The following is a 15,704-nucleotide window of genomic DNA, read 5'->3' as shown; positions in this document are numbered from 1 at the left end:
GGGGGGGGGGGGGGGGGGGGGGGGGGGGGGGGGGGGGGGGGGGGGGGGGGGGGGGGGGGGGGGGGGGGGGGGGGGGGGGGGGCGGAAGGAGTGAAGACTAGAGGGTGTCATCTAGTAATGAAACAAGGCAAAACTATAAAAAGAACTTTGCCGGTTTGGTTTTGGGGGTTTTCTTTTTGTTTGTTTGGGGTTTTTTTCAGCTATAGTGTCAATAAGACTCTTAAATTTTTATTTTGTTCTTGTTTGGTTGGGGTTATTGGGGTTTTTTTGCTGTTTGGAGGAAAAAGCAAGTATGTTTTTCATGGAGCAGCTTCAAACATACATTGCTCTGGTCTGGTTAAGCTACTTATGCATGGTGATCAGGTGATATATTACTTTATACTAGGCCACGTGTTGAAAGGTGGGTTAACTAAATAGTGGCATGCAGGAGAGGATTCCTAAATGTAAGTCTGCTTCATGCTTAAAAATGCGGTTTAGTATCAAATCAGTGCTGTGACTTTAGGGGACATGCAAATTTTCTGTAAGGTTTTGATCCCATATTCATAATTTATAGCAGAAAAAATACTGTATGTCGCCTCTTTCCAAAGTTCTGACTGAAATTATACTGTAGATGGTGATTATTGCAGACTTTCAGGAGACTCATCTCTAGTTGTTCAGCTTCTACCTTTTAGAGGAAACATAGTATACCCTTTTTTTTTTTTTTAATCCACTTAACTGTAAGTGAAATCCTAAGTTAGGAAGATACTTTGCTACCTACTGTGCTCTGGGCAGGTGAGGAGAATAAATGAAAATACAGAACAAAGAGACTAAGTAGTAAAATTAGTAAAATCTGAGGAAAGGTTGGAAATGAGTGACAAAAATTTCAGCCAAGTTTCTTTAATTTTCCAGACTTGACTTTCCTATCCCTCTTGATGCCCTTTTTTGTTTTACTGTGAAAGTGAAGGCAAGGGGGCTCGTTCTTCACTACTTTATTGGAGACCCACATGCTGGGACACCCAGCAGCGAGGCTAGCACTTTCAGAGCCTAAGTCCATTTTCAGCATACCAGGACGTGTAATGACATGACTGTTTAGAAATCTTCGAAGATGGTGTTTTATTGATACACTTTACATTATGAAAAATGTCTCACTGATATCTAGAAATAAATATACATACTTCTAGGAGCACCCATTGCAGATGTGAGACTGTTTCTCCTGCTGCACTTCAGACATATTTTTAACAAAATGTTGATTTAGGTAATTAAAGGCTTTCAGTATGGCTGCTGGTCCCAGACCTATAGGAATTTTCTGAGTAAAGAAAAGATGCTATGATACTGTTTAATTTTGATAGTTTTGAAATTATCAAAAAAGCTACAACAAAACAAACTGTTTGCAACTGGACATGAGGTCAGAGTCTGAGAGAAGTTTCATAAAGCATCTGTCCTTACAGCAGTCCTTGGGTTGGGGACAGGAACTGAACTTTTGGTGCATTAACTTTCTTTTCTCACTCACAGATCCCACACTGGAAATGCTGATGTGCTAAATGTCCATTTGTTATTATGGGACCCTTTGGGCAGGAGGTAGACTTCTGCAATGCTGTACTATTTCACCTTCTATCTCAGGTCATTTTTTTGGTGATAACTGTCCTAGTGTATGGTAAAGGCTACAGCTTCATCTATACAACAGAAATTCATACAGAACAACTAGTACTGATCAAGTCTTGCAGCAAAACAAGATCATTTCTTTGTCTCTGCTATTAGGATTTCACTTGGTGAAGTGTGTACTGACTCACCAAAGTCATTTGGGTGCTTTTGAACTTTAGTTCAACTTTGTCTGAAAATACTCTCTATTTATGTATTGTTGTCATAGGCGTACAGTGGGGCAGGAGGAAATCTTGATTAAACTTTCATGCATCCTTTAATAAGGTTTGTTTTGTGTACAGAATGTCACAAGTGCTTTTTGTTTCATGGTTGCATAGTGTAGGAGACAGTAAGGAAGCAACAATTCATGTGGAAGGCTGGTTTTGAAATAGCTTTTAATTGTTGACTATTGTAGGAAGTATGCATGTACAGATGTAAAACTCTACTTAAATTCTAAGATTACTAGGTAGTAGAAAGATACAAACAATACAGACATTGGAAATATATTTCATAGAACTGTTGCTACCAGGCAGAGTTCAGCTCAGCCTTTGTTTTGCAAGGCAGGCTAGTGCCATGTATGAAAACTATATTTATGTTGAGCTCCATTGAAGCACTCCAGTTTTTAAAAATGAGTAAGTAAAAAAAAAAAAATAATAAACACCATGGTAAACTATTAGCTTTCTTTTGTAAGCTGGGAATAGGAGATACAAGTTAAAAGAATTGGCGGTCGTCTCATGTTATTTAGCCAATGGCAGAGGGAGGTTTAGAAAAAAATCCATCTTGATTAAACTTACTTTTTAACCATGAGATCATAACCTTGGTGGGAGCCATTGCACAGTGTCACATGCAACAGGGGTTGAAGGCACTGCATTCAGCAGGCATGGTTTTGTTATACAGTGCTGTTTATACCACCTGAAGATGTTGTAACATCCCTTTTGTAACAGAATTTCCTTTAAGGTTGCAGAAGGTACTTGGAGAAAATTTGTGTGCAATTTTTTAAAAACTTTATCTGACCATTGCATCTTAAGAGAATCCAGAATTAGTATGGAATTACTTGACTGGAGGTGTGTTCCCAGCTTTACAGCGTGTTTGTCGGCAAACCTCTTGTCCTGTCAGCGCCTAAATGCAAATAGCTTTTTCTCAGCCTGGAGAGAGGGATCTTTCTTAGTCCTAATTTAGGCCAAATCATTTGCGTTTTAGACTCGTATTGTGAGCAATGCTAATTTAAGTTTCAGATCGTTTTCTTGGTAGCAAGCACTGTAAGTCAAGTGATTTAGTCAGACCAGGACTAGTAGCTGTTAAAGGAAATGCCCAAAGGGTCATTGGTTGCCTTTATGGCTGTTTGGTTTTGTTTTACTGTTCGGTTCTCCGTTCTTGTTGAAATTAGAAGATAATAGAAATGCTACAGCTACTGGGCTGTGGGAGCATCTTCAGAGCAATTTTACTCCTCATCCTACTTTGACTTCGAGGAACTAAACTGTCTGTCCTGGAACAGGATATAGACAATGTGCTACAGGAAGGACAAGTCCTGTACTTCTCTCAGGCTATACATGTTACATTAGTTTAGGGACCTCCAGTAACACATTAAATGTAAAGAGAGAAAGTTTTCCATAAATGTCTTCCATTGATATACTGCCCTAAGAGTATTTTGTTGGGTTTGGTTTTTGGGGTTTTTTTTCCCCTTTGAAGGGAAGGAATGAAAAGGGATAGCGTATCTCTCACAATACTGAGGCTGTATTCCAGTTTGGGGACTTACTGACTATTCCTCTCATGAGTTGCATTAACAGAGAAGCAGCATTTTCACCCTCTGCCTGCTCATGCATTTACTTGGTAGGAACAATCAGCTGTTGGGTTTTGCTTGCTGCCAGTCCAGCTGTTCTTTCTCCTGTGAGGCAAAGTAACAGGCCAGATGGAAGCCAGAAATAATAACTGACTGTATTGAGCGCACAAAGGATCTTCTGTTCTCTGCTGGATCGGTGTTCATATGATACGATCCATATGACAAACAATATACCTGTACGATCAACTTGGCTGCACTGTAGTATTCACACAATGGCAAAGCAGTTGAGCAGTGATGTATGGATAGTCTGTTGCATGACAAGAAGACATGCAGAGAAGTTGGCACACAGGGCAATTCACATTGACAAAGATGCAATGCTCCTTTTTATTGTGTGACCCCAACAGGAATGAGTCTGGGTTTGGGGTTTTGTTTTGTCCATAGCCAACACAGGTGGAAAGGACAATCTGTTCTTTGCTTTTTCATCTTCTAGGGTTAGGTGAGGTATTCCTGTCATACATCTGTTTTGGTCAAAACACTGAAACAATGCAGTGGCTTGTTTGCTTTCTTGGTTTGCAGATACTTCCAGATATTTTTGTTCGTGTTTTAAAGATAAAGTAATTTTTTGGTGCAACTGAAGTACTGTGCTGCTGCTTGTAAACAGCTAAATAGTATTAGATCAATAACATTGAGTTATGACTTACTCAGAAATGAGATATTGTTAATTTTTACTATATGTGTAAGAATGTTTAATCAAAGTCAAAAATTAGCTTTCTAATTGGCAGTTTCTTGAAGAGGCAGAATGGCATATGCATATGTTTTTTGTTTACAGCTTAAAATTCAGAATCTTATCGAATTGTCACAGGTTTATTTTAGTAATTTCCAAATTTTACTGTTGAATATTTTAAACAGTAGCAAGATCAGAGAAGAGGGTAAGTGCAATGCAGTTTGACTTGTCAGATGTGTGGAAATCATGGTTATGCCAAATACCAAAAGCTTTAGAAAGTGTTTTTTGTATTGATGCTCTGAAGAATGCATTAAAAGATGAAGGATATCTGTGTGAGAGTATGGAAATGAAAGAAGGGATGTAAAGAGATGTGATGGATTTTTTGATGATGTTGGACTCAATAGACATATGTGCATTTAACTTCAGTAGACCAGAATTTCAGGATAGATAAAAGTCCTATTACTGGGAAGCTACTTGCAGACTTCTAAAGTGAGAATGATTTTGAATCTATACATTCAAATAATTTAATTAAAAGTAGCAGAAGTGCTGGGGGAGGGAGTCGTCCTTTTTGCATGTAGGAGAGTGGTCAGATCTCTTGTGTCCTGATGATTGAGGGGTTAGCATCCAAAGAGAACATGATTTAGACCAGAGTGCTTGTAGCTAGGTGCTTAACAAAAAACACATCTAGCTTCTTATCTTTTGAGAACAGGCTCTTACAGATGTGTTGCAGTTCCTGAGTGTCTTGGAGGTCTCTGGGAAATAACAGTCTGTCTCAGGGACCTCACAGTCAAAGGATAGATCCACATTTTTGGGACAAGGAAAACTGAAAAATGTTTCTTTTTTCATTTATACCATCAAGATTTGTTTTTTAAATATGGCTATGTGAGGCAGACTCATAGGTCATTAACAACGTTTCTCAGTTTTAGCATGAGTAAATGCCAAGTTTTAGGGTATGCCTGTGGTGCTAGAGCAGAGAGGTATAAAGATATCTTAAGATACCTATAGCAGAGGAATATAAAAATGTCTAAATGACCTTACTTGAATGCTTACATAACAAGTCATGGCTTTATGAAACTTTATGCTGATTGACCCTACATTGTAAATTAGCCCTTATGGAGTCCTGGGCTGTTCTGTACTGCAGCACAGATACGCTCTCAGCTTATTGCTATTGAGATTGTCAGTACAGTAATAATTACTTTTTTTCATCTTAAAAACCTGTTCACAGTTGTCTGTCCTACCACCATCATTTCTGCCTTCTCATCCATGAATTGATGCTTCTAATGAATTACACAGGGTAAAATATATAACAGGGTGAAGAGGAGGAGTCTGTGCTCCTATAATAATGTATTATCTCTCTCTCCCTCCCACATTTTATAGACGGCCTCAGTTGCTTTGCTAAAATCTTTCCCAGTGTTTGAGTGTCCTCTTCATTTTAAGAGGGCTGACAGTTTTGGTTTTGAGGTTGTAAATATTTGTTTTTCTAGAACTGTCTTCTGCAGTGAGACAGAACATTATCTTTATCGTAACTTGTCACCTCTGTCAACGGTTTATTGGCCTTGCCCTTTGAGTTTTACAGCCCCTTCCTGTTACTTGTGCTGCTGTTCATAAACATTTTGCTCTTTCCAACCCTTTCTTTCCCTGTCCTGCACATCTCTTCCTGTGTCCATATGTGATGCTCTGTGTTAAAGCTAAGCTTTATTAGAGGAAGAATTGTCTAGTGCATTGGAGTCCTAGTACATAACTAGGGCTCCAAGAAACTGCAGGAATACAAATAATAGTTAAAACGATAACTCTTATATTTTACAGCTCTCCACAAGGCAAATAATGAAGTAATTGCAGTGAAAAAGCAGTCTGAAGGCCTTAAAAGAGAGTATGATAATCTGATGAAAGAATATGAACAGCTTCAGGTAGGTGGTTCTGGATTGCTATATGAGCACGATGTTCTGAAATTGTACCAGCAAGATTCTGCTTCTTGGGTATTTATTATGCAAGGGAATTTACCAAAATCTTTAGTATGGCATAAAATTACAAGGGGCAGCACTCCTTAAACTTCATCACAATAGTAGAATTTTGGTTTTCAAGGACTGAATGGCAAAGCTATTAGCATTTTCTCTTTTGCACTTCAGGTGACAAATCGTTAAACTTGGGTTTGCTGTCACTTGGGAAATAAGATTCAGATAGTTTTGCATGTGATGATCAAACTGAAATCTTGTGAGAAAATGATAGGAGTAGTGTGTGTGTGGTATACACATCATTCATAAGAGTTATTTTATTTTGTTTGCTCTTTAAACACACATTTGCAATTCTGGATTATAAATGTTGCAATACTGTTGATATGCAAGAACAACAACAACAAAAAAAAACCAACAAAAAAATAAACTAAAATCAAACCACCAACAAACAGCCTAGGCTGAAAACAGGCTACTATAAAAATTCAAACTGAAGTACAAAATAAAAAAAGAAACATATCAAGCAAAAGCCGAATTAGCTGTTTGATTGGGTTTATGTATGTGCATGACTAGAATACCCATAATATATATGGTAATTATTTCTAGTAGAACTGGGAGCCCTGCCTGTCCTTTAAGTTGTCTGATGGGTGTTTGTATCTTCCATGACTAATGTCTGTCTCAGAATTCAACCAAAATTCAATAAAAATGAAACTTAGCCTGTTTACAAGTAGTGGTCTTGGGAGAAAATAAATTATTGATGTTAAAATTATGGTGACTTGCTTTTTAGGAAATGCTGTTTGTTGGTCCTGTATTAACAAAATTTTAAAATATGCAAATTTGAACTGATTATAATCTTTTTCCTGTACTCTGTGAAGCCGCTTACTGATTCCCAGCCTCACCTTATACTCTTACAGAGATTGCTCAACTGATCTCTGTGTTCAGATTAAGACCACCATGCATGTCCTGTCTTTGTTTTGTTTCCCTGTGCAACGAGCCGTAGTAGTCCTGCTGCATTTCTAACAGTCTTGTGGTCTAGAACACATATCCTTACAGTTTTCTGTGTTTACCTCTGAATGGAAAGAACAGAAGGTACTGACCACACAGTAGATGCAGCTCATAAGGATAAATCAGTTGATAGCAGAAAAAGTTTTTAGCTGAGTTTGCACAGATCACCTGTGTATTGATGGGACTACAACTTTGAAGGGTGGGTGTATCGTGAACAAATCAAATATGACTGCAAGGGGGCAAAATGTGGCATCTGGAGTCAAGTTCTGATCTTGCCAAACATAAAAAATTATTTTTAATGTTTCTTTTTCAGGACAGTTTAAATGAAGCAGAAGACCGTAAGGACCTGTAGGTGCTTCTAAGATGGATGGCATCGGTACAGTTGCTGCTTCAGTGTGAAAAGCCTTGTGCTGTTTAGGCTCCTGATGCATATCTGAAACAAAACTTGATTTTTCTGAAAAGCACATTCACTGCAGGTCACTATTCAGATTCCTCTCATATATCTTGGTTGCCAAAATATTCTGTGTTGCAAATAGAATGTTAAGTGGTTTACCCAGTTTACCATGGAGTTTGTCACTAAAATCTTTTATTTGCATCTGGAGCAACATGACTTCTCCAAGCTTTTGCCTTCCAGAATGGTAACAGATCCTGCACCATTTGCTGTAGCATTTGGGCAAGTTTGTATATCACACTATATCATAAAAACACAGTTACCTAAACCTCCTTTGTCACACCTGTTTGGAATCTTCAAAAATTCAGTTACCAGTGGGTTGAAGAAGGCTGAAAGCTTTTAATCAGGCATTCGACTTCAGTGGAAATTGAATGACAATCAATCTAAGGAAAATAAAGAAAGAAGGAAAACTGCCTTTCTAAGTCCATCTCACTAGCTTGTTACTTTCACTTAGCCACGTGGATGAGTGTATTTTAACAAATAATATTTTGCATGCCTCTGGTCTATTTTTCTTTAATGTACTGGGTCGTTTCAGTTTTCATAACTGAAGTTTGGGGTTGGTTAGTATTAACATTCTGTATTTTTACACTGTTTACATCTGTTTACTCTGTATGTGCCGCCTAATTTCTTTTGCCTTGCTAAGTAAAAATTCTTTTTAAATGTAGATAGTTGGGTTTGTTTTGGTTTGTTTTCATGGATACGATACCTCAAATAAATGTGCACTGTTTTGCATAAGCCGTGTTTGGCATTCAGAAAGTTGTTTTGAGTTTCTTTTTTGTTGGTTCCAGTTTATATTTGAAATCTGGAGGTGTTGGTTATATTAAAGGGATTGTTTAAGTTCATGAGTTTCTGGGTTTATTTGTGTAAATCTCTCCCGATATACACATCAGAGTTAATAAGTATATACACAAAGAACAAAATACACTTCTAACATGGTGATATTTAACTTTTACTGGAAATACAGCCTTCTTCAGAGGGGTGGTTTTGATTTTCTCTGGAAATAGGATTTGTTTAGCTTAGAATTTAAACATACTAAGTACTATAAAGCATTTTAACATACTAATAAGAACGCATATGTTTTTTAAATATATCCTTGCTGAAGTGGTACAGAATGTGTTCTCGGAGATTCTACAATGCTGGAGATTCTTTTATTCATATCAAAACTTTCAGGAAAAGCTACAGATTTTAATACCCATATACATACAGGTTTTGGTGATGTAGTTGAATGCTTGAAAGCCTCAGAGATACATAATAGTAGAACTAAAACCACACCTGTTTTTCTTACTTTTAAGACCCAGAACAAAAGCAAATATTACTTATTGTTACAGCAAATTTCAAGCACTTATTCCTATAGTGCAAGTAAATACTTTAATTAGCAACTTACAATGAGAGACATCATGCACGGGACTCTTCATCCCTTAAAATTTATCTTAGAAAAATTAACATGGAACAAAAAATGGGTAGTTATGAATGCACTGATAGTATTAATACTCCTTGAGATGGAAGTCGGAATGCTTTACAGTAATTTTTGCTGTAGAACATGACTGAAGTGTAGGGTGCATAGTGGTACGTGCTGCTCACTTAGAAGCCTGGTATTTTTAAATGTGCGACACACATCAAATACGTGGTGCTCACACACTGCCCTCTGTAATTACATCAGTCACCTCAGCCTAGCAGTTTCCTGCTGGCTGCTTGGAAGATGAGGATCCACTTTTTGAGAGATGGAGGAGACAACAGCCTAAAACAGAACAAACTCTGCATATCAGGCCACAGAGAATGTTTCCTTAGTTAAAAATTATAGACTCCTAAAAACCTACAGACTTTCTACTTCACCTTTAGTCATTTCTTCTGTCATGTCCATTACTTGTATCACTTCCTAGATTTCCCTGTTGCAGAGTAGAATATGACCATCAATTTTTCTACTTGTTCTGGGTGGTCACACACATTTGATTGAGTTGTATTGTCACATGCTAAGCTTTTTGCAGTCCCAGATTTGTTCGAATAAAAATAACCTTTTGTTACTCAGATTGAAAATATTTTTTAATATCTACTTTCTAGAACTGTATTCTTGGAAAGAATGTGACCCTTTTGTAAAATCAGAAGTCTAAATATTTTATCTGGAAATTCCAGTAGATGGCAAATCTTTCAGAATATTTTGCATTTGAATTGTTTCACAATACTTTATACATGTTCAGAGCCTACAGAATCATCAAGGTTGGAAAAGACCTTAAAGATAATCCAGTCCAAACATTAACCTAACAGTTCCCAACTACACCATATACCTCAGTGCTATGTTGACCCGACTCTAAAATACCTCCAGGGATGGGGACTCTGCCACCTCCCTGGGCAGCCCTAGCAAGCAGCCTAGCAAGCTGTTCTGTAAAGAAATGCTTCCTAATATCCAGCTGAAACCTTCCCTGGTGCAGCTTGAGGCCATTCCCTCTTGTCCTATCACTTGTTAAAAAGACTCATCCCCAGCTCTCTGCACCCTCCTGTCAGGGAGCTGTAGAGGACAATGAGGTCTCCCCTCAGCCTCCTCTTCTCCAGACTAAACCCCCCCAGTTCCCTCAGCCGCTCCCCGTACGACCTGTGCTCCAGACCCTGCACCAGCTCCGTTGCCCTTCTCTGGACACGCTCGAGTCATTCAATGTCCTTTTTGTAGTGAGGGGCCCAAAACTGAACACAGGAATCGAGGGGCGGCCTCACCAGTGCCGAGTCCAGGGGTCAGATCCCTTCCCTGTCCCTGCTGGCCACGCTATTGCTGACACAAGCCAGGATGCCACTGGCCTTCTTGGCCACCTGGGCACACTGCTGGCTCCTGTTCAGCCGGCTGTCAATCAACACCCCCAGGTCCCTGTCTGACTGGCAGCTCTCCAGACACTCCTCCCCAAGCCTGTAGCGCTGCTGGGGGTTGTTGTGGCCCAAGGGCAGCCCCCGGCATTTGGCCTTATGGAAACTCCTCCAGTTGGCCTCAGCCCATGGCTCCAGCCTGTCCAGGTCTCCCTGCAGATCAACTGATTGCAATTCCTACAAGCTTGTTCAGTGGATCAGCTTTACATACAATTTTCTCATTGGTAATGTTTTAAGTTATGGTTGATATACAGGGAAAGAGTAAATCAAAATTTTATGTTTTTAACTCCTGATCTTTCAGGCTGTTTGGCCAGATTTTTGTCATGCTTGCCTGTTTTTGTAGGGAAGTGCTGAAAAAAAAGTTAATCTCCACTAATACTGATAGAATCAAAATTACTTCCTGTACTCATGTCTGACAGTTGATTTAATTCTGGGTATGTCTCCAGAAGTAAGAATTTGGAGCTCTTTATACTCTAAATAATGTCGAAATAATTGGTTGTTTTGGAGCTTTTTTCCCTCCACAAAAGTAGGAATGTGCATTTTTAGTACTTTGGTGGGGAAGCATAGGAGAGAGTATTAATTCTAAAAATATTTGCACAGTTTTAACTGATAGTAGCTTTCAAAAACAACAACAAAAAAGAGACGTGTTTTCATGTTTTTTTTCATAAACCCCTTGTTCTGCTGAGTCAAGAAAGCAGTGAGGTCATGGTGGGTGCATGAGAACTGACCTGAATATTAATAGACCTAACTACACGCTTCGGTGTTTCTTTAAATGAAAGCACCCTTAGCTAGACAGGATGCTTTTCCCTTTTTCTATTTTTGCAACAAACATCTGATAATCTATCTTCTTTAATAACATAAATTGTGCAGTCTTTTCAGAATATGTACTCTTGCCCTAGCACTACCTGCATTTGCTACCACCTCTAGCTGTGTAGCCTCATTGAAAATACATCGTGCTTTCCTACCTTGTTTTAAAGGGTAAAAGCTCTGGTTTTTAACTCAGCACTGAAAACATTTAAGTTTGTTTTTCCAAATGTGAAGTTTTTGTATGGGCTGTTTGGAAATTAATTGCCAATTTCAACCTGTATGTTTGAAGTGGCATATCTTAGCTCAGAATAAAATTTATTAATCAAAATAAAAACCATTAGAATCAAAACATTTTTGCCAACGAGAAACAAGCATATTTATTCCGGTTGCTTAAAATTCTGGACTTCTGGAGGGGATTAAGACATTGAAGGCAGTTTCGGCCTCCCTGTGGTTTCTGAAGCATCTCCCGCACAGGAAGCTGTCGAGACGCTTGAAGAAGTAACAGTCAGTGGGCGAGAGCTCTGGTGAGTACGGTGGATGAGGCAGAGTTTCGTAGCCCAGCTCGTTCAACCATTGCAGTGTCGAAAGTGCAATGTGTGGCCGCACGTTATCGTGGAGAAGGATTGGATGCTTTCTGTTGACCAGTGCTGGGCGCAGCCGTTGAAGTTTCTGGTGCATTTCGTTGATTTGCTGGACGTACTTCACCGTGATCATTTCACCCAGATTCAGGAAGCTGTGATGGATTAAACTAGCAGCAGACCACCAGACAGTCAGCATGACCTTCTTTTGGTGCAGATTCGGCTTTGGGAAGTGCTGTGGAGCTTCATCACAGTCCAACCACTGAGCCGATCGTCACCAGTTATCATAGAGCATCCATTTCTCGTCGGACATCACAACACGGTTGAGAAACGGGTCATTCTGGTTGAGAAAAAGAAGCACCGACAACACTTCAAAATGGCGATTTCTGTGATTCTCATTCAATTCGTGTGGAACCCATTTGTCAAGCTTCTTTGACTTTCCAATCTTCTTCAGATGCTCAGAAACAGTTGATATGCTTACCCCGAGTTCTTTTGCAAGTTCTTGAACAGTTGTGCGTGTATCTGCTTCCACCAGAGCCTTCGATTCATCATCATCAATAGCAGAAGGACATCCGTGACCTTCTTGATCTTCAAGGTCAAAATCGCCACGTCGAAATTTTTGGAACCAAAGTCGCACTGTCCGTCCATTAACACTTCCCTGGCCATATACCTCATTGATGTTTTGAGCAGCTTGCGCTGCATTACGTCCAAGTTTGAACTTGTAGATCTGTCAAAATTGCTGTTTTGACATCTGAACTTCAAACCTCCAAAATTTGTCAAAAACACAGTTTATATTATAATTTAATTATACAGCATGAAAGTTCATAACATGAGCTTTTCAAAAATATATAACAGTACGCTACTTGAGAAGGTACTATTCCTGAAACATATACAATGAAAATCACATTACAAAATGGAAATTAATTTCCAAACAGCCTAGAAGTATTACATGACTGCCTCAGTTCTCGAGTGTCCCTTGAAATACTGAATTTACTTTGTAAGCTCTTTGGGAAGAAACCCTCATTTTGCCTTGCCTTTGGACAGTGTTTATCCCAGTGACAACTGTAATCTGGGTCTCAATGCAACCTGATACAAATAATTTTACAGATAAAGTTAAGTTGGAAAATCAGCTCTCACTTAGGTCTTTCCAGTCCAGTACTCTGTGCTGAGTATTGCTGTGTACACTGTAATGTCTAACAACATAGTTCTGGAACTGAGCATCCCCAGTTCAGGAATAATGTGGAATATCTTGTTTTCTATGATAAAATGTAACACTTGTGTTTCACTCTTAAGGCAATGTGCAAATAATGATGAGCATTGCAAGGTGTATTTGTGAGGAAAACAGAGTCCCTCTAATTTTGCATCCATCACTCTGAAATACAATTGTGGTCCATAGAAAATTCCTATTAACGCCTTCAAGTGCAAGTCTGCCCTAAAAGGATGTCACTATTCCATCTCCAGCTTCATGAGAGCTGAGCAGAGGTGGGAGCAGGCTACTTTCCTACAGATCAGGACTACACATGCTAGAGGATTCTATTCTGAACTTTACTGAATTGTTCTCAGTCTCTACATCAACACAGCCAAGCCTCTTTGGATTCCCAAACACACTAGGGTTTAGTGAGTGGGAGCCTACCCACTATGTTTAGTGACTGGGGGGAGTTAGATACAAGTGCTAACATGTCTATTGGAAGTGAGGACACACCAAAGACAGCTACTAGGGAAAATGAAAATGGGAAGCGTTTCTCAGAACTCATTTGTCTGGCAATTGGACACCAAGTGCAGCTGTGATAAAAGTATGTCTGCAACACTTGCAGCTTCAGCTATGACTATTGAAGTCTTAGTTTAAATCTTTTCCTTTATCCTGCTGCCTGAGATCAGGCTGTGTAGTCTGATTGGGTTTACTCTTTTTGAAAACACAGCCAGAAGAAGCGGTAGTTCTGGTAATAATCAAGTTTTGTGAGATAGCTTAATAGCTATTCCTCTAGAAAGTGAGACCATGTTCTACATTTTATTTAGCCTGAGGTTTAGGTCCATATTCCTGTGACTATGGAGAAAGAGACAAAGTTGGCTGGGAAGGTGCTAAGCTACTCCTTTCCTCTTGGGTTTCAGACATAATACAGAAAAGAGACAATGTGAGAGGAAGGGAGGGATTGTTATTCTTGGCCAGTAAGGACAAAATCTTAGGCATTGATTTTTCTCTAGACATGACTTAGGCATTTAGTGTTAAGGACTTGGGAAGAGAGCATACAGTGATACTGTAGGCAGGGACTTGGAAACAGGCTGTGTATCCATCCTAGGTTGTTTATCTCATACCAAGTACAAAATGAACATGGACTAACTAGGCAATAGTAGCAAATAATAAGGTGTACAAAAGGATTCTGAAGATTGATGTAGATTTCAACCTAACAAAAAAACCCTTAAAGTTGAAAAGAGAAAGGAAGAGCCTGCCTTCCAACTTGAAGGGTTAGTGTTCCAGGGGAAGGGGATGCTATGTGGGGCAGGACCCTGAGTGGGGTCAGCAATATCATAGTCTAGAAACTTGTTGCTTCTGATTTCACACAGATCTGTCTCTGTGTATGGGATCCATTCTGAGCAAGGGTTTGCATTCTTCTCCTCCTCAAATAATTTTATTTTAAAATTCTGGTAAGTGCACTGTGTTGCACAGATGGAGCTTTTTTCTTGAAACCTGTTGTCCTCAAACATGCATATTCTGTCCTGCCAATATGTATGGACATACATCTGTACATCATCTGTTGATGGTCCTACAGGATCTCACCACCTGCGATGCTGAACCTCGGAGTTCCATTCAGGCAGAAGTGTGCTGCAGGAAATGAATTTGCAAGGGACATGAGAAGTTACAGTCTGTAACTACTTCTGCCTGCTGTATTCCCACGTTAATTGCCATGTTCAATATGATTTTTTCTCTTCTTGATATCACCCAGTTCTCTTTTGTGGTTTTGTGGGTATTCTAGAAGAAAATATGTAATCCACATCCAGTCATGAGTTTATGTTGTAAGCGTAGGGCATCTGTGTTGGGTTCCTGCAAATGTTTTTGCTATTATTCTTTGCTTTAATGATTAACCTAGAAGCCATTATGACTTCTGGAGTAATTTCATTGTCCTTGTGTTAATTTTAGAACCTAAGAAGATGTTACCACAACAGCTTTTCAAAGTTGAATTTCAAAACTACTTTTCATGCTACTCCATTTTTATCAGGAGTGGACTCTAACTCAATAGATTACTCAGTTTTGATGCCAGCTCAGTTCTCTGTATGTGCTTTAGTATGTGTCTAACTGAATCAAGCTACTCTTCTGTTTTCTAATATTAATTCAATTTCCCCACGGTGTTAGCTGCTAGTAAAAAAATCCAAAAGCTTTCCCACTCTGGACTGGGTAACATTTACATAAGACCACTTTCTTTAAATGCAGAGTCCTACCGCTAGACATTAACTCTCAGCTTTTACTCACATCAGTGCCATGCTTCTGAGCTTCTACAAAACTTTGGGACTCAGTTTAGGAAACTGGCTGTTTCACTGCCTGATAAAACATTGCTCAGATCAAAGCATTGCAGCAGTTTACCTATAGACATTTCTTACAGTGCAGCAGCCGGTGAAGCCTGCTGCAGAGTGAGAAAGCCTTAACTGTGTTACACTATGAAATGTAGTTTCAGCAAGTAGCTTCTTGCCAGTTTAGCAGTGTTGGCTTCAAACACGCCTGATGTTAGGACTATACTAGAACGCTTTGAAACTGAGTCCATTGAGGATATCCATGCCTGAGTAGTTTACTGAACAAATATTTCACTTGATGCAGTACCCTCAGTGCCTCTCTGACATTAGTTGAAACATTGTCACTGATCCTAAATTTGAAACATTTCCCAGGGTGAGGAGGACACATGCTTCACTTCACTTCTGCAAGATCTGTCCTAGGTTGTCCTCCATACATAAC

At 39.2% G+C, this 15,704-nt stretch overlaps 1 protein-coding gene and 1 pseudogene across 1 annotated transcript in view; one reads left to right on the top strand and one right to left on the bottom strand.

The window, feature by feature from the left end:
* The window catches only part of BCAP29 (B cell receptor associated protein 29), a 23,340-nt gene extending 14,972 nt beyond the window's left edge, over positions 1-8,368 (top strand). Inside the window, exons 6-7 of the mRNA XM_026868264.1 lie at positions 5,928-6,028; positions 7,389-8,368. Coding sequence (XP_026724065.1) covers positions 5,928-6,028; positions 7,389-7,427 — 140 coding nt within the window. The 3' untranslated portion in view covers positions 7,428-8,368. The remainder of the gene's footprint in view (positions 1-5,927; positions 6,029-7,388) is intronic.
* Positions 8,369-11,501: 3,133 nt separating this feature from the next.
* LOC113491240 lies at positions 11,502-14,567 on the bottom strand (annotated as a pseudogene).
* Between the last annotated feature and the right edge of the window lie 1,137 nt (positions 14,568-15,704).

Source organism: Athene cunicularia (genome assembly GCF_003259725.1).
Source record: "Athene cunicularia isolate RWA chromosome 1 unlocalized genomic scaffold, athCun1 chr1_part2, whole genome shotgun sequence".
In the NCBI taxonomy this organism is placed as follows: Eukaryota; Metazoa; Chordata; class Aves; order Strigiformes; family Strigidae; genus Athene; species Athene cunicularia.
The sequence above is the reverse complement of the archived record's forward strand: the minus strand, read 5'-3'. Positions and strand labels throughout refer to the sequence as shown.